General features: G+C 34.3%; 1 protein-coding gene across 5 annotated transcripts in view; it reads right to left on the bottom strand.

The window, feature by feature from the left end:
- wry (delta and Notch-like EGF repeat containing weary) overlaps window positions 1–19915 on the bottom strand; it is a 260765-nt gene that overhangs the window by 14089 nt on the left and 226761 nt on the right. For all 5 annotated transcript variants that reach the window (XM_073970872.1, XM_073970871.1, XM_073970873.1 and 2 more), the window contains one exon: window positions 2885–2987. In XM_073970872.1, coding sequence (XP_073826973.1) covers window positions 2885–2987 — 103 coding nt within the window. The remainder of the gene's footprint in view (window positions 1–2884; window positions 2988–19915) is intronic.

Raw genomic sequence — 19915 nt, 5'->3', positions numbered from 1 at the left:
AAGAACTATATTGGCCCACAGATGCTAATTTTGTTCAAGTAAGCAAGCCACATTAAACAAAAATAACGCTTTACAAAACACTGATACTACCCGTGCCAATTTATAGTTCCGAAGCCTGGGTACCTCCGCAGGCAGATACGGCGAAAAATAAGGAAAATAAGCCCTACCGATTTTCCGCATTTTGAGGGTTTTATCTATATTGTTTGACGGAACTAGCCGTAATTTGACATGGGGTACCCAGTGGTCACAAAATTTCTCCACTAAAAATTGTCAATATAGGTCCACACTATGTTTAGCCCCAATATTAAGGTGCCGCCCGATTTAAGAAAATGTTTGATACATTTTCTGACTTCATATAGGCATTTGGGTTTACGGGGCCACAAAACAACTCTATTTAAAATTGTGGACCCCAATGAAAAATTAACAAATATGTATTTAATGGTGGAAGTTATAAAAAGTTCGGTCCGACCGAACTTAACTCTTTTTATACCTAAGAAAAAATGGTTTTAGATCCCAAGTATATATGACAATTTTGAGCCGATTTAGCGATATTCGACTGGACTGAACGACTAGCTGGAACGCACGATAACTGTAGAAGGAATCAATCGTTTCGGTTCAAAATTTGGCCTTCGTAATTTTATTGTCCAAACATAGTCTAAGTTTAAAGATGAACCATATTGGTCCACTCCTACGGATTCTTCCCCCACTAGATTTCGAAAAAGTGCTCTCGAATCACTTTGATTTTGCAACAACTTGCTCTCATTACGACGGTACAAATTTTTAAATTGGCAAGTCCATACTTCCTGAGAAAACAAACGAAAAGCTTCAAAAACTCTTACGGATACCATATGTAGTGGTTGGTGCGCACGACAATCGATTTTGTCCAAACTTTGGACAAGTCCATTCTTTCTGATATAATAGTCTGTCTAAAAGCTCTAAATTATTCGGTGACCAACTGAAATGACTGGGGTGCGATATAGCTATGGAAGGGAATGGCTCTCAAAATAAGATCCGCCTCAAGTTCATATATCCAAAAAGGGCCACAAAATTCTGATAACCTCCTAATAACATATTTTAGGAGAAAAGGATTTTGGTTGTGTTGTCGGCATTTGCTCTTACTTTTTATAATAATTTGTTCTTAGAAGCAGAAATAAAACCACGATAACTTTGGTTCGTAATAACCAATAACTGGCTTGCTAGCGAATATTTTCTTTACCTGTTTAACAAAAATAATTGATCTAGCGCGAAAAGAAACACTTAACACTGTAAAATGGAATATGAAAAAATGCCAACATTTCCCAAATACCCTCTTTTGTCTAAAATAGGGCTGTTCAAAGGGCGCACTTCTGCTGACGGTGTGTGTCAATTTGCTCACTCACACAATAGAAAGAGAGAGCTTTTGTTTTGAAATGAAACTTTTCAATACCCCCCATACCAGTTGCTGATATTATTCGAATGTTCGGCACAACTTTCGAAAACGACTATCACTGTCGAATGTTTGGCAAATGTTTTTCGTGTGTACACAAGCACGTTGTTCTTTTGTTCGTCAAAAGTCCGAAAACGATATCATTTTCGAACATTTTGTGAATGTTTTTTCTTCACAAGAAAAATTGTTTCGAGAAACATTTTTTACATTGCACTTTTTTGTTTCAAAAAATAATTTAATGTTGTTTGTAAAAAATTCCCATTTGCTTTTTTCAAATAATTGCGATATAAATGCTACGTATAATATAAACAACTAGCGGACCCGGCGAACTTCGTCCCGCTATTAAGGAATAACATTTCATACAAAAACTCAATTTTCGATTTTTCCAATTTTCCGACTTTTCCAGAGGGATTTTCCAAAATTTTCTTCCGCAAAGACCTTCTCCTCGAAAATGCGAATAACTGACAAAAAATTTTACAGAAATCGGCCTAGCCGTTCTCATTTTATGAATTACTATACATTTTTTACACCATTTTTATATATATAGATAAGTGTTGATAAAGACAACATATGGGTAGGTTGCCAAACGCAAGACAACAATGTTTATCAACAGTTACATATCGAGTCGCGAACATAACAAAGAAATAAAAACGGAAAAGGTACATAACAGAAACATCAATAAACTCCACAAAAAATGTTTTTCGCCACTATCGTAGAAACATTCATTCGCTAATAATATTATTGCCGATATTCGAAATCGAAGGTTTTCCTGCCACAAACTGAGCGACGAATGTATAGTTTTCAATTCATTCTCGTGTGTTGTTCTCCAACAAAATATCCGCAAAACTATCGAGAAACATTGGAAAACGACATCGTTTTCGATAGCAATGGTATGGTGGGTACACACATTTTTTCCATTACACAAGACAACTTAACAAACCAACATTACTCGAACAAAACATCATATTTGAATTATAAATTCTTGTGTATCCAATGGAGAATAAACGAAACTTGATTCTCTTGAAAATAATGAATGTGTATGCTAATTATTAGCGTATCCGTGTAATTGTAGAATGTATTTATACGAATTGTTTTTCGTAAAATTTATAAAATCAGACTGAATGGTATGTTGGGAAACTATAAAAATGTTTGTGTTTCAAAACCAACACAATAACAAAATGTGTTTGTAGTTGTATGAGCAGCCCTAGCCTAAAAGTAGAGTGTTTCAATACATAAAATACATAAAATATATACATAAAATAAAAGCAAACTTTATAAAAATTTAATCAAACAATTTTATTTAATTTCAAACAATAATTTAGCATGAAATTGCGGGTCATTTGCAACTCGTGTTTGCCATTGCAATCAGTAAACATAGCCAGTTGACACGGCATGTTCATCGTTTGACCCACATACTGTATGGCGGCAGACACTGTTTGCATTCTAAAAATTACTCACCTTCGCACAAAGTACCCGTGTAACCAGGACGACAAGCACAATAGAATGAATCACCACTGGACCAGCAGGTGCCACCGTGTGTACATGGATTCACATTACATTGCTGTGGAGAGAGAGAGAAAAAAAACAAATAAGTAAAATATTCATGGTTTTGTTGGTATATACATAGGTTCTTTTTTATTTCCCTGTGTGTGTGGCTGAGGAAATAACAATAAAGAAAACAAATATTTATTCAAGGTGTATTGTTGATAGAGGTAACTGCGGTTAATGCCACATCCTCTGCTTGAATGTTTGTTCGGTCTATCATGAACCATGCTACTGAGCATTCAACGAGTTTTGTTTTTTTTTCATTTTAACATTTTTCTGTTAAGTCTGCTGAAAGTTGCAGTTTTCATTACATCTTAACTTAAATTTTTATACAACAATGGCTTCATGAAAAAATCTGTAGCTTTATTTTATGGAAAACAAATTCACATGTTAAAATATACTTATACGTACATAACTATGATTTTATACAAATGTACACATATGTATGTATTATGTTGTTATGCCCTCAACATCATAATTCCAAGTTCTCTATGACGTATAATCACTGACACATGCTAAATGAAATATAACTTACTCGCCTTAATATCTGTAAATTATGCAAGCACGTACATAATTACAAGAGTTTATTATTAATAAAAGAACACGAGAGAAAGAGCACATGTGCTAGTATTCATATTACATACCAGAAGTTGTAATAACTATTATTTTTAATGCATCAATAATTATAGTTATTTTTGTTGGCAGGTGTCTGTTGACTGTTGTATGCTTCGATTTTATAGCCAACTCAATAATGAATAATTGATGTAATCGTAAAATAAACCACATAAATGTAGATTCATGAAAGTTGAATTGATTTGAGAAGATAATGTCTTCATTTATTGTATAATGAAAACTACAATAGATTCTATATGGAAATAATTCAATGAGGGAATTTCTTTAACATTCGAACAGATTCCACCGACTACATTATATTTAGCGTGCCCGGCGCCCGGTTTCACAATTAGGAGGGTTGGCGTTTTTTATTCGGGATGACAACTTCTATAAATAGTCAGGCCTAATCCCATAGTCGCTGTTTTAATATTTTTTAACAATTGCTTTCTTTGCAGAGAGTAATGTTTACAAAACGCACTGACAGCTTGCAAAATTTACTGATCGCTACCAATATCATGATTTCATCCCGGTGAAGGGGATTATCAATTGGATTTTCAGTTTTTGAAATTATGAAAACCTGAAATCTTTAAGCTTCGAGTATCGAGCATCGAGTTCAGGTTTTCACAAAAAAATCTTCAACGTAATGACGAAGTTAAGCCAATGGGGGAATACTGCAGACTTAAGCAATCATACGATTGAATCTTCAACTAAAACAAAACAAACATTTTTTAACAACTTTAATTTATTAGTGGGGAAAAAAGAAATTCTCGATCAGAATCAAGGGAATTGATGAGGATCTCTGGCGAGATCCGAAACTATAGTCTTCCCTGCCTTACCCCTTGGTAAACATCGCCAATTTTTTCCATTAATAAATTAAAGTAGTTTCAAAAAAATATTAGAACAACGAGTAAGCCTGACTACTTTGAAACAAGTAAGCAAAGGCTATAGTCGGACGGGGCCGACCATGTGATACCCTACACCACAACCTGTAGGAATTAGCTATGGGCAACCGCCTTGCACGCTGAATGTCCGGGTTCGATTTCCATCAAATTGTCTACGGTGGCAAAATGCCTCTTAGTAATGTTGGCGATATTTCCAGAGTATTTCAGCCATGAAAAACGTCTCTACAAGTGACAACTAGGTCACATATCAATAACATAATATGAATCCATTGATATAAGAGAAGCCTCCCTTGTCTTTACTGGGGTGTTTGTGGAAAATTATATAAATTATACATTTCTAAAAAATATTAAAAAATTGGAAAATTCACATTGATTAGCCCCTCCTGTTACATCTTCATATTGTCTTTGAAAATCAGGTTCCTTTTTGAAATACACCGAAAATAAACACATATATACCACGCAATCTGGTATATTTGATAATTGGGAAAATTGCGAGTTTATTGAAGATCTATCGTCCGAAATTGTGCACTTGTACCTCACATATGCTTCGAAAATAGTTCATTGTGGGCATATATTGTGATATCTAAAATATATTTTATGTCGGTAGAAATAACTATTAATGAATATAAATTCAAAAATTTTGCATGCAAACATTTATACAATTTATAAATCCCAAAATTATTTATATTCAATTATACAGCAAAGAAGATAGTATAAGTCAGCTGCGCTAACGGTATATCACCTCTAGAAATATATTTATTTTTTAACACGAGTTTGCTTCAAAATACGTGAAATCTGTAGGTATCGTAATATGGGGCTATACCAAATCAATTTTAGTAAGGTAAATTCTGAGTTTTGGAAATATTTGAGAATTATTTTTTCAGATTTGTAATTTTAGTTGGAGCCGGCAGTGGTTTTTGGAACTTCTGGACTATTATCTCAGGAAGTATGACTTACCCCGGGAAAGGGACTAGAATAGGGACGTTTTGAACTTTTTTTGGGGGAGGTGTGGACGGACAAAGCCTACATTCGAACTTAAAAAAAGTTTGGACAAAATATTACGTTGTATAAAATTTAGTTCTAATCGGGAGATCCGTTCGAGAGTTATCGTGCGCACCAGCCAGCTAGACATTAAGAGAGACAGATGAACGGACAGCGCTAAATAGACTCCAAATTGTCTGAAACGAATTTCGTCCAAATATACTTGGGGTCTAAAACCAATATTTCGATGAGACACATCTATGGACGTATTTTGTTTGTATCCTAAATCCTGAGGTATAAAATAGGTGGCGAGGCGACCCCATGTTGCAATATTTGTATAAAAATCCAATTTGACAACTGAACTGAAAATTTCTCTGTCATGATAGAGACAATTTGTAGCATGGGAGAAAATTGTGGTTCTCTACACAAAACACATTATATATCAGACAGCAGGTGCGTTATCTAGCAGACGCATTATTGCAATTCGCATCAGGGGAAAGATCAGTAGTTATTTTTCCATATGTAGGCTACTTTGCCGGTATATGCCCTCAAGGAATGAAAATATGGACCAAAAATTAAATTTGTATATTTTTTATACAAAAGTAATGGTCTATGTCAACCGCTAAATAATATCATATCATCATGCAAAATTATAGGCATTTTCTTCAACCTAAACTCTTACCTCGTGCAAAATTTCGTGACTATTGAGCTATAATTGCGACCTCTACCGGGTTTGTGATTACACTACAAACAAAAAACTAGATATGTATATTAGGCTGTAACTCTGTTATCAGATCACGTACATCAACATAATTGACATCAATTGAAAGGTCAAGAGATCGTCTTTAAAATATAACTCACGAGTGGGGAATGTGTCTTTCAGGAACAAAGATATAAGCTGTTTATTAAAAATTTTCACAATTTTCACACAAAAGTTGTGGTCCATTTAACCCTCTAAATATTATCTGATCGCCATCTCAAATTACAAGCTATTTCTTTGTCATATACTCTTGCCTAATTTAAAATTTCGAGGCGATCGGACTATTATTGCGACCTATAGAGCAGCTACAAAATCTGATAAAAATTATGTTTTTGGTCCATTCTGATCTATTCTGATGTGAAACCGACCTCCATACCAAATTTCGTGACGATCGGTCCATAATTGCGGCCTGGAGTTTGATTACAATTTATAATGGACAGACGGACAAACGGACGGACGGACGGACACACATCTCAAAATCGCTTTATCTCGCCGAGATATGAAGAGTGGTATACCACATTGGGAGTCTCCAACGAATATTTCGCGGTGTTACATGAATTTTTCCCAAAACAAACTTATAATACCCTTTCCACATAGTGGTGTAGGGTATAAAAAGAAAATAGAAGTCGTCATCCCAAATAAAAAACTCCAACCCTTCTAATTGTAAGACCGAGCACCGTCGAAAGTGTGGTCTATTGATGTAATAAGCAATAGCAACAAATTAGTTATGTGTTTTTCGTTGAGACTCAACGGACGCATAACAGTGGGAAGGATTTGGTTTTTTTTGCAAGTTGTTCGGGTTTAGGTAGTGCCGAAGAAATTCTCGATCAGAATGTTTATTTGGACACGTATCTATTTGAGCGAGCAATTGACACTTGGGTATAAAAAGTTTCATCTGTGGCGAAATCCGTAACTATAGTCCTCTCTGCCTTACCGCTTGGTAAACATAGCCAATTTCTTTCCACTAAAAAATTAAAGCTGTTTAAAAAATATTAAAACAACTGACTTTTTTGAAAAACAATATAAAAGTCGTCATCCCAAATAAAAAAAATCCTTTTAATTTGTTGTTATTGATTGCAGTAAAACAAGTAAAAAGCAATAAGCTGGTACTAAAATGATTCAGCTTATGACTGTACAAAAAATTAAAAAAACGTTAAGTTCGGCTGAGCCGAACTTTTTATACCACCCAAAAATATTCTGCACTGACATGGAATAATTAGTTTTCCTTCCACGAATTATAGGTGGATATATTTTATGACCACGGACACAAATGCCTAAATTAGGTCAGAAAATGTATCTAAACATGTTTTCAATCGGGTGTCACCTCTATATATACAACCTATATCAATGCGTGGACCCATATTTGTGTGGGAAAGTTGTGTGAACACTGGGAACCTCAACTGTCAAATTACCAGTAGTTCGGTAAAAATATGTAGCTAAATTCCCCAAAATACCCAAAATCCGGAGGTAGCGTTATAGGGTGGCTATATCAAAAAAATTGACTTGAAAATTTTTGTGCGGAGAAGTTTGTTGACTGTATGGAACCTCAAATGGCAAATTACAGCTAGTTCGGCTACAAATAGTAGCTAAAATCCTCAAAATAACCAAAATTGGGAGGTACCGCTATATTGGGCCCAGCAAAAATTTGATAAGCACATGTCATTACTTCATGCATGAGTGGTGAATTTGAATATAATTCACCTTATGGGTTTTTTTAGTTTGTTGACTGTATGGAACCTCAAATGGCAAATTACAGCTAGTTCGGTTACAAATAGTAGCTAAAATCCCCAAAATAACCAAAATTGGGAGGTACCGCTATATTGGGCCCAGCAAAAATTTGATAAGCACATGTCATTACTTCATGCATGAGTGGTGAATTTGAATATAATTCACCTTATGGGTTTTTTTAGCTTTTTTTCGACTACCGGTATGTGGTTAAATATGTAGCTAAAACATAAACGTGCACATATGTTGACAATTTTTGGTGGAGAAGTTTCGCGACCACTGGGAATCTCAAATCAAAGTGATTCAAGAGCAGGTCTTAAAGTGAATTTATCCAAAATTCTGTGTGAGAGGTACTCGAAGGAGTGGACAAATATAGTTCCTATTCGAACCTGATCTACATCTGGTAGATATATTAGGATGTGTAAAGTATGGACCAAATCTGTCACTCCCATCAAGAGTTATCGTACGCATATTTTTTCCGAAGATTTTTGAACTTTTGTGGGGGAGGTACCTAAAGGAGTGGAACGTTATGGCTTATGTTCGAACTTAATCTAAGTTTGCACAAAAAATTACGAAGGCCACATTTTATACGGAAATGGCAGATCCTTTCTAGAGTTATCTTACTTTCCAACTACATACGGTGTCATAGGGGGTTTTTCCACCTTTCAGGCTATTTTCTCAGGAAGTATGGACTTGTCCCTGATGAAACTTGTATGGGGAACAGTGAATACAAGTTGTTACAACAAAAACCAAAGCTACTCGAGAGCAGGTCCTAAACTGAACTTTTTCCGAAATTTTGTGTGGTAGGTACCCGAAGGAGTGTACCGATTGAGTCCATATTGGAACCTCATCTAAGTCTAGTACACGTTTCACGATGTGCAAAGTATGAACCAAATCGGTTACTCCCTTTAAAAGTTTGTCGGGCGCACAAATTTTCCGAACATTTTCGAACTTTTGTGGGGGAGGTTCCGGAACGAATGGACCGATATAGCTCATCTTTAAACTTAAACTAAGTTTGGACAAAATATTACGAAAGCCAAAATTTGAACCGAATCGGTTCATCCGTTCGAGAGTTATCGTGCGCTCCAGCAAGACAGACAGACGGACGGATATGGCTAAATCAACTCCAAAGTGTCTGAAACATATTTCGTCCAAACATACTTGGGGTCTAAAACCATTATTTATATGAGGACCATTTTGTCCGTATGAATGTGTATATACCCTTTCTAGCCTAAAAACTGAGGGTATAAAAATGTTGAGTTCTTTAAGGCAATTTTGAACCGACTTTCCTGATAATTTACAATTTGTACTTTGAGTGACCAGAGAACTTTTCTAACAAACACAGTCGACATAGGTTCACGTTTAGGTATAGCCCGCATACAAGGTTACACCAAATTAAAGGTATTGTGAAGGTTTTTGCTAAATTTTTAAGCCGATTCTGCTGACATTTTGACATCTTAGGTGGTATGTTTGACATCCATATCGAATACTACATGCCAAATTTCAACCACTTCAATGTGATAATGTGGCTAAAACCATCAAAATAACGAAAATCGGGTGGTACGTTATCTAGGGGTTACATAGAATCGTGGACCTTTACCGATAATTCTTTGGAGGAATGCTGTATGTCCCCAACGAATAGAACATACCGTATTTTATATATTCCTGTAGGATATAGCGGCTAAAACCTTCAAAATACCGAAGCTAGAGTTGTGTGGTGTCTATATCGAAACGTGGACCTATACTGACAAATTTTTGAGGGAAAGTTTAACGGTCCCAAAGAGTACTAAATACACTTCTATGGGGGCTATATGAAGACATGGACCTATGCTGATAAATTTCTTCTGGAATATTTTATACTAAACACGAATACGACCACAACCTTCAAAATACCGAAAATCGGGAGGGGCTATATGAAGGAGTGGACCTATACCGACAAATTTCAGGTGAAAAGTTTCATTCCCCACAACGAAGAGTAAATACCAAATTTAAGCCATTTCGGTGTTATAATGAGGCCACAGCCTTTACAATACCGAAACTCGGGAGGTACCGAAAGTTTTTAGACTTTCGGAAAGTTTTTAGACTCAAAGAAGACTAACTACCAAATTTCCGATACTTCGGTAGAACCTTCAAAATACCGAAAATCAAGAAGTACGCTTCTATGGAGGATAAAGGACCCGCGGACCTATACTGATAATTTTCTTCTGAAATATTTTATAACACCATGGGAAAACTAAATGGCAAATTTCAGTCTTTCAGTGGGATATTGACGTCACAACCTTTAGAATTACGAAAATCGGGAGGTACTGTTCTATGGGGGCTATATGAAGGAGTATACCGACAAATTTCATATGGAACGTTTAATACCCCAAATGAAGACCAAATACCAAATTTAAGCCATTGAGGCCACAACCTTCATAATATCCGAAATAGGGAGTTACCGTTCTATGGGGGCTTTATGAAGGCGTAGACCTATACCAAAAAAATTCTGGGGAAAATTTTGTACCCCCAACGAAGACTACGTACCAAATTTCAGCCATTTCGGTGTGATAATGAGGCTAAACCTTTCAAAATACCAAAAATCGGGTGGTACCGTTCTATGGGGGCTACATCAAAACGTGGACCGATGTAGCACATTTGCAATACCAAACATCCAAGGAGTAATAGAAACTTCTATACCAAATTACAAAGCTCTATCTTAAAAAATAAAAAAGTGTCAGTCGGCTTTGCCGACAGAGGTATACCCTCAGCCAATGTAAATTGAAACTTTCATCTACTGACAGATAGAATGTATTTAGTGTCTCTTTTGAATTTTGTGGCCCTTTTTTAAACATTTGAAATTGCCGACACAAATGTGGATTAGGAATTAACACAAATGTTGAACTTTGGTTGGGGAGGTACCCTTAGGGAGGGCCGATATGGGCCATTTTAGAAGTTAAACTAAATTTTGACAAAACAGTAGGAGATCCAAAGTTTAGACCAAATTGGTTGCACGATTCAAGTGATATCGTCCTAACATTTTAGTGACATTTTTTAAATATGTATTGGGGAGAAGTACCGGAAGTTGGGGACCGGTATTGCCCCATGAAACTAAGTTTGGATAAAATATGAGGAAGACCAAATGTTGCACCAAATCGGTAGAACAGTTCGAGAGCCACATATGGTGACATAGGGCTTTTAACACTATTCGGGGTGTTTTCCCAAGAAATATGGACCTGCTCTTGAAAAAACTTTTACCGTCGTAATGGAGGTAGCGAATGCAAATCGCTTCAACAAAAATCAAAGTGATTCGAGAGCAGGTCTTAAAGTAAAATTATCCGAAATTTTGTGTGGGAGGTACCCAAAGGAGTGCACAAATATAGTCCATATTCGAACCTGATCTATATCTGGTAGATATATTAGGATGTGCAGAGTATGGGTTACAGCAGTCACTCCCTTCAAGAGTTATCATGCGCATATTTTTTCCGAAGATTTTTGAATTTTGGTGAGGGAGGTACCTGAAGGAGTGGACCGACATGGTTTATCTTCGAACTTAAACTATGTTTGGACAAAATATTACGAAGGTCAAATTTTGGATCGAATTGGCAGATCCGTTCGAGAATTATCTTGCGCTCCAACCACTCCACACGGTGTCATAGGGATTTTTTTGCACCTTTCAGGTTCTTTTCTCAGGAAGTATGGATTTGCCCCTTATGAAACTTGTACCGTCGTATGGGGGACAGCGAATACAAGTTGGTACTACAAAAATCAAGGCGATTCGAGAACAGGTCCTGAACTGAACTTTTCCGAAATTTTGTGTGGGAGGTACCCGAAGGAGTGGACCGATTGAGTCCATATTTAAACTTCATCTAAGTCTGCGAAAATTTTCACGATGTACAAAGTGTGTGCCAAATCTGTTAATCCCTTCAAGAGTTATCGTGCGCACAAATTTTCCGAACATATTCGAACTTTTGTGGGGGAGGTACCTGAAGGAGTGGACCGACATAACCCATCTTCGAACATAAACTAAGTTTGGACAAAATATTACGAAAGCCAAATTTTGAACCGAATCGGTTGCTCCGTTCGAAAGTTATCGTGCGAACCAGACGGACAGACAGACAGACGGACGGACATGGCTAAATCAACTCCAAATTTTCTAAAACACATTTCGTCCAAACATACTTGGGGTCTAAAACCATTATTTCGATGAGGCACATTTTTCCCGTATGAAAGTGTATATACCCTCGTTAGCATAAATCCTGAGGGTATAAAAATTGCTAGCTGTATATTGATTTCAACAGACGGACGTACAGACGGTCATGGTTATATCGACATAGAATTTTACCCTCATTAAGAATATATGGTAATATTCAAAAATGTTTTACAATCGTTGAAGTTGAGTTTCACCATTTAATAAATCGCGAACTGTCAATATATTTTATATAATATGAATATATTTATATTAATTGAAGTGTTTTAGCCGGGGTCTCATAATATAGACCATAATAAATAAATTACGTGGAAGCTGTGTTGGTGGTAATATACAAAAATGGGTAAAAATGTGTTGAAGTTAGCAAGTGTTTTTGTGTTTTTTCTTGATTTCTGGTCAAACCAGGGAAAATTCAGACCTAAGCTCAAAGAAAGAATTGAAGAATACCCCTTGGGCAACATGGTTCTAATGTATGACTTCTCGATATATACAGTGCATCCCCCTTAAATCGGAGCTGACATTTTGAAGTTTTGAAATCGGGGTTTTTTGAATTGTTCTTATAATTGGAGGGCGCAACCAGATAATGACCTTAACTATTTACTGGATTGTAGAACTCGTAATTCCACGTCGTCTGATGTATATCTCATAAGTGTGCTCCGTACAGCTCCCTAGTAATAGGAGTCCAAAGTCTAATTTTTGGTGCGTAAATTTTCTTTTGTCGCTGAATGGAACATGGAAAAATGCAAACATATTGACAGAGATGCACTCTCTCTATGCGAAAAGCACATGCGCCTCAACTGATTTTAACTATTTCGCGCGTTATGCGGTTTTTAACTTTTATGTTTTTTCTTTGATTGTAATATCAATATCACTCTTTATCTCCTAATTCTATTGCTTGTCACACTAAGCAAATATACTTTCACGATGATAAACTATTTTCCTTGAAGAGGTTTTAGCAAAATAATTCAGGTTTTGTTTGGAAATTTAGCGAAATAGTAGAATAACTCCCAAAAAATGTTCTCAAATTTTTCGTATTAAACCAAAAAATATATTCTTGAAATAATGTTCCAACATCAAACTTTTGTCTTTTGTTGTAGCTGCAATATGCAATTTAAAATCCTAATCTATAAAATTTTGGTCTCACATTTTTCTGGACATTGTCTAGATTCTGTACGTATTTTTAATTTATTTTTTTAGAGATTTTTATGGACTCTGAGTTAGAATAAATAAAGTTTACTCCAAGATTCCTTCATTATCTTTTGATTTTCCGCAAAAATGAAAATAAATTTAGCAAATATTTAGGCGTCTACGGATAGATATTAAATGTTGTTACTGATTTATATATACATTTTGGTATTACAACACAAAGTGAATTTTTAAATATTTTTTCTTTATAAGGGAATAAAAACCCCCATAACTTTTGGGCGCAGCATCCAATTTTGTGAACGCGAACAGATTTGAAACCACGATTTTTTTCTTAACCCATTTACCAAAAATCGTGAATGTGCTTGTAAAAAAAATTTTTAATTTTTTTTCGATGGAATTGTAAAGGAAATTTGAAATTTACTATATGTATATACTTTATAGGGCCTACGATGAATATTTCGAAGTGTTAAAAAGAGGTTTTTTAGAAAAATTTAGTGTAGATTGCTGTGATCCTATGAAGATTACACGTTCGACTTATAAATTAAAAAAATAGATTTTTTTCTTTTAAAATGTCAGTATTCATATCCCACCTATTTTAGGGGAAGATTTTCTAGTATATTTACTGGTCATCCTTCTCATCTTGTGTTCTATTATAAGCCATTCATGTTTTCTGTGAAAGAACCTGTTCGATTTCTAAGAAAGACATTGTGGTACTTAATCGTACTGAAGACTAACTTGACTTTTCTAGAAGTAATATCGATCCTAGTAGACTTCTTGCTGAAGTTGTATGAGAAAAGTTAGCGTCTTCTTTATGATGATCTTCCTGTCATTTTTTAAGACAAATTAGGCCTGCGTAATAGTTTTACCAAACTTAGTATAGGTTCGAAGATGAGCCAATCGGTCCACACTTTTGGGTATCCCCTCACAACTTTCAAACTTTTAGGTAAAATAATACTTTTAGGTAAAATAACGGGGTAACCAATTTGGTCCAAAACTTTAAGATTCCTATTATGTTGTCCAAAAGTAATTTAACTTCGAAAATGGTTCATATCGGTCTACTCCTTAAGTTCAACATTCAACATTTTTGTTTAAGTGCAATTTAGGATCTGTTAGAAGACCGATGCTACTTCATGTGTGTCGCTTTATAGCGATATTATGTTTCTCGGGGGCAAGTCCATGTTTCCTTACATAGTGGTACGAAACCTCTATGTTATACGGCGATCAACTGAAATGAATCCCAAAATAAGATCCACTTCCAAAATGGACTATGTCGATCCATTCCTTCAGGTTACTCCCCTGCATCAATTTCGAGCTTTAATCCACATATATATTTTTTCGGAAAGTCCATTCGCCCAAAAGAAGCCAGATTATGTATCTGAAGCCCCCTTAAAATATAATTATTGGGGAAAAACGATTGGTTTCGTAGCCGGTATTCGATTCTCTATTGTCCATAGCTGAAAGTTTCAACTCACACAGGCTGAGGTTATATCTCTGTCGGCAAGATTGGCGGATACTTTTTCACAAGTTTAAAGTTGTTTTACTATTATCATCTTTAAAAACCGTATCTAGAAAGTTTAGATATTTTAGAAAGTTACTTACTGACCACTTATATTTTGTAGTTGATTGCTTTCTTGAATTTCAAACGGTTTAGTATATATTGACGGTCTAGAACCCGAAAAAGGATACAAAATCGTATACAAAATAGTGTTTGCTGTTGTTAATAGGTCCATGTTTTGTTTTGTTGTTAATAGGTCCATGTAACGTATCTTGAAGGTTTCACACTATAATGACTGTAATTTGTATCACTGGGTAGATAACAGGGAGGTTAACCTAACTGTTTAGTAAATATTTAATCTATTTTGAGTGGTGGAATTTATTTTCGTAGTCGACTCCGGAGTTGGAGTCGGAGTTGGAAATAGACTGGAGTCGGAGTCGGAGTCTGACCAAGAATGGCTCGACTCCGAAGCCCCGGCTTATACATCTCATTTTATCGAAATATTTTTAAAGTTTCTGTTAAAGAACAAAAATTCGAGCGTTACAATACTCGAAACATGGGCTTCAACATAAGTAACATTTCTACTTAATTGCCCATATGCATATTTAAATCATTGAAACAAATTATGCACAGAACAAGTAATGTTGGGTGATACAAAGTCGTTCCCTGCCTCGAATATCGACTATAGCTTTTTCTTACTTCTTTTCTGATAACTTCAATTTCCATATATCTTCATGTATTTGGAATATGTATTCCCCGTGAAACCAATCCGTAATCTAATATATAAAAGGCAATGTGTGTATGTTAGTATGTTTGTTTGTTTGTATGTTTGTATGTTCCGAATAGACTCAAAAACGGCTGAATAGATTTTCTTGAAAATTTCAGATAATGTACTGGGAACACCGGTGGTGAAAATAGGCTATATATTTTTTTGAATGGTCGTCGCGGAAGTGAAATATCGCGGTCATCCCAAATTATTCAAAAATGTATTATTTCAAATAATATACCTAATTTTAGCAAGCGTGACTACAAAACCGCTATAACACTGGCTTCAATATGTGGGTCAACGCCATATTCTGGAATACTGTAAAATCCCGATAACTTGAGATAACTATATAGAAATTCAGAAAAATCGATTGGGAAATCTTATGAAATTTTTTATGTGGAGTTTTTAGGTCTGAGTGTAGGTCGTAATCTATTTTTTTATCCCGCTAAGTGTAGTGACCGTTGGTCCTCCCCACAACTTTTTTAAGAAAACCGCGAAATTCAAGATACGTTTTAATATATTGTTTACAAATTGTTTGCAATGCTATGGTACTTACAGTCTTGACCCTGAATGGTCGTCGCGGAAGTGAAATATCGCGGTCATCGCAAAATTTTCAAAAATGTATTATTTCAATTAATTAGAACTTTCGTAAACTGTTTTATACGGCTAAGAGTAGTGACAGGTGGTGCTCCCCCACAATGTTTTTAAGAAAATCTGAAATCTTTGATATTTTTGAACGTATTGCTTACAGATTGTTTTCCCTGAATGATCGCGGTCATCACAAAGTTTTCAAAAATGTATTATTTCAATTAATATACACAAAAATGATATAAACACTAGCATGAATAAGTGGGATAGCGCGGTCGTGAGCTATTTTAATATGGCTAAGTGTAGTGACCGGAGGTTCTCCTTCAAAAATTTTTTTTTTTTTTAAATCTGAAGTCCATGATATTTTTGAACGTATTTTTTACAGATTGTTTGCAATACTACTGTAATTACTGTCTTGACCCTGAATGGTCTTCGCGGAAGTGAAATATCGCGAAAAGTGAAATAACGCGGTTATCACAAAATTTGCAAACATTTATTATTTCAGAGAATATACATAACTTTGTAAGCGTGCCTAAAAAACGCCATAAACGCTGAACACTAAACAATAAGTGGGATAGCGCGATCAACTCCACATTTGGAATACAGTAAAATCCCTATAACTTGAGATGTCACAAGATCGAAATTCCAGAAAGATCGATTGGAAATCAGACAAAGTTATTGATATACAATACAATATCATCATTGGAATCAGAACACCGCGATCGTGTTCGATTTTTGAAAATATTATAATTACGGATAAAATCTCAAAATGGGAAGTGAAACATCATGAGCATTGATTTCAATCCTTAGAATAGCTAGATAAAGATACATTTTTTTAAATACAGCAAAATCTCGATAATAACGACTACAATTTATAGAAGTAATTTTTTTATGAATTATATAAATGTTGCCATACATATCCCGAAGGGTATTTACCACTATTGCATATAGAACGCGAAAAAAAGGCGTTACGTTCGATCGGGCTGAATGAGGTAAAATCCACCAAAAATAACGAAAATCAGGCGCCACCGTTCTATGGGAGCTATATCAAAACGAGGACGTATACTGAAAATTCTCTGCAAGACTGTTTACGACCCCCAACAGTGGCTATATCTCTGAACTATCGAAAACCGGGAGGTACTGTTTTATGGGAGCTATATCAAAACGTGAACCTATAACTGTTACATACCGAGCGCAAATAAAAAGGCGTGTCTTTCGTTCGATCCGAATATTTATGCTCTCCTCTTTAAAATATATTAAAACCAGATTTCAGCCATTTCGGTGTCGATAGTGATGTTAAATCCTCAAAAATAGCGAAAATCAGCCACTACCGTTCTATGGGAGCTAGTATATCAAAACGTGGACCTATACTAACAATTCTCTGCAGTAATAATTACGACCCCAACCGAGACCAACAATCCAATATATAGCAATGTTAATTGACGTGCACCGACCATTATGTGTGGGTCACAAAGTGCTTTAAACTGTCGATTTATGGTGAAGGGTATAATAAAAGAGATTTTATATCTTAAATTTGGGGGCTACCATTACATGGAATTTATGTCAAAACATTGATTTATATTATGAAGTTTCTAGAGGGATGCCTATTTATGGGTGTATCAATACTGTATAGATAACTAAAGTTTACACGGAGAACCCGAACAACGGGCCAGCAACGCGGACCGGGTCAGCTAGTTTAATTATAAATTTAACTGAATTAATTCTCTTTCACAAATGTAAGTTTTTAAACATTTCTAAGGCATATGTATGTATTTATGTATATTCATAAATTCCAAACCAAATATGTAGCATGTCCAACATTTTGCAAATGTTATTTGGCCATAACATGGCAGCAAAAACAAACAACCAAGTGTTATGGACAGTTTATTGAAATTAATTGTTTAGAAATTTTCAGAAAACAATTTTCAGCAGCACAATGACACACTTCATATTAACATGAAAAGATACACAACACAATAGCACTTTCCTAGTTAAATGTATACAACTAAATTTTACATTGAGAGTAAACAAGAAAGTTTTGAAAACTACACAAATGCAGGTACCGAACAAAGTTACAAACAATGGGGAGGAATGGAAATGACAAGAGTTGTAAACTGGATCCCTCTACCTCGAAACTAATGAATAAACCATGAATTTATGGCTGTAACCATAGTGGTGTTTGTTATCCCAGGGAGAATCACCACAACAATTTACGTAATAGACAATCAAAGCAACGATAATCAACTGGTAACAAGGCACTAAGAGGGAAGTAGGACAACTGCGTTATTATGTGAAAGATGATAAAGATTTTACAAAATTGGCATATTAGAACATTATTTAAAAATCGATGAATATTTGCCTTAAAATCCTTGAAAAATATTCTTTAAAAAATCCACGATTATTTGTCTTAAAATCCTTGAAAAATATTCTTTAAAAAATCCACGATTATTTGTCTTAAAATCCTTGAAAAATATTCTTTAAAAAATCCACGATTATTTGTCTTAAAATCCTTGAAAAATATTCTTTAAAAAATCCACGATTATTTGTCTTAAAATCCTTGAAAAATATTCTTTAAAAAATCCACGATTATTTGTCTTAAAATCCTTGAAAAATATTCTTTAAAAAATCCACGATTATTTGTCTTAAAATCCTTGAAAAATATTCTTTAAAAAATCCACGATTATTTGTCTTAAAATCCTTGAAAAATATTCTTTAAAAAATCCACGATTATTTGTCTTAAAATCCTTGAAAAATATTCTTTAAAAAATCCACGATTATTTGTCTTAAAATCCTTGAAAAATATTCTTTAAAAAATCCACGATTATTTGTCTTAAAATCCTTGAAAAATATTCTTTAAAAAATCCACGATTATTTGTCTTAAAATCCTTGAAAAATATTCTTTAAAAAATCCACGATTATTTGTCTTAAAATCCTTGAAAAATATTCTTTAAAAAATCCACGATTATTTGTCTTAAAATCCTTGAAAAATATTCTTTAAAAAATCCACGATTATTTGTCTTAAAATCCTTGAAAAATATTCTTTAAAAAATCCACGATTATTTGTCTTAAAATCCTTGAAAAATATTCTTTAAAAAATCCACGATTATTTGTCTTAAAATCCTTGAAAAATATTCTTTAAAAAATCCACGATTATTTGTCTTAAAATCCTTGAAAAATATTCTTTAAAAAATCCACGATTATTTGTCTTAAAATCCTTGAAAAATATTCTTTAAAAAATCCACGATTATTTGTCTTAAAATCCTTGAAAAATATTCTTTAAAAAATCCACGATTATTTGTCTTAAAATCCTTGAAAAATATTCTTTAAAAAATCCACGATTATTTGTCTTAAAATCCTTGAAAAATATTCTTTAAAAAATCCACGATTATTTGTCTTAAAATCCTTGAAAAATATTCTTTAAAAAATCCACGATTATTTGTCTTAAAATCCTTGAAAAATATTCTTTAAAAAATCCACGATTATTTGTCTTAAAATCCTTGAAAAATATTCTTTAAAAAATCCACGATTATTTGTCTTAAAATCCTTGAAAAATATTCTTTAAAAAATCCACGATTATTTGTCTTAAAATCCTTGAAAAATATTCTTTAAAAAATCCACGATTATTTGTCTTAAAATCCTTGAAAAATATTCTTTAAAAAATCCACGATTATTTGTCTTAAAATCCTTGAAAAATATTCTTTAAAAAATCCACGATTATTTGTCTTAAAATCCTTGAAAAATATTCTTTAAAAAATCCACGATTATTTGTCTTAAAATCCT

This window comes from Musca autumnalis, unplaced genomic scaffold (assembly GCF_047663935.1).
Source record: "Musca autumnalis isolate F117 unplaced genomic scaffold, ASM4766393v1 scaffold_2, whole genome shotgun sequence".
Taxonomy (NCBI): domain Eukaryota; kingdom Metazoa; phylum Arthropoda; class Insecta; order Diptera; family Muscidae; genus Musca; species Musca autumnalis.
The sequence above is the reverse complement of the archived record's forward strand: the minus strand, read 5'-3'. Positions and strand labels throughout refer to the sequence as shown.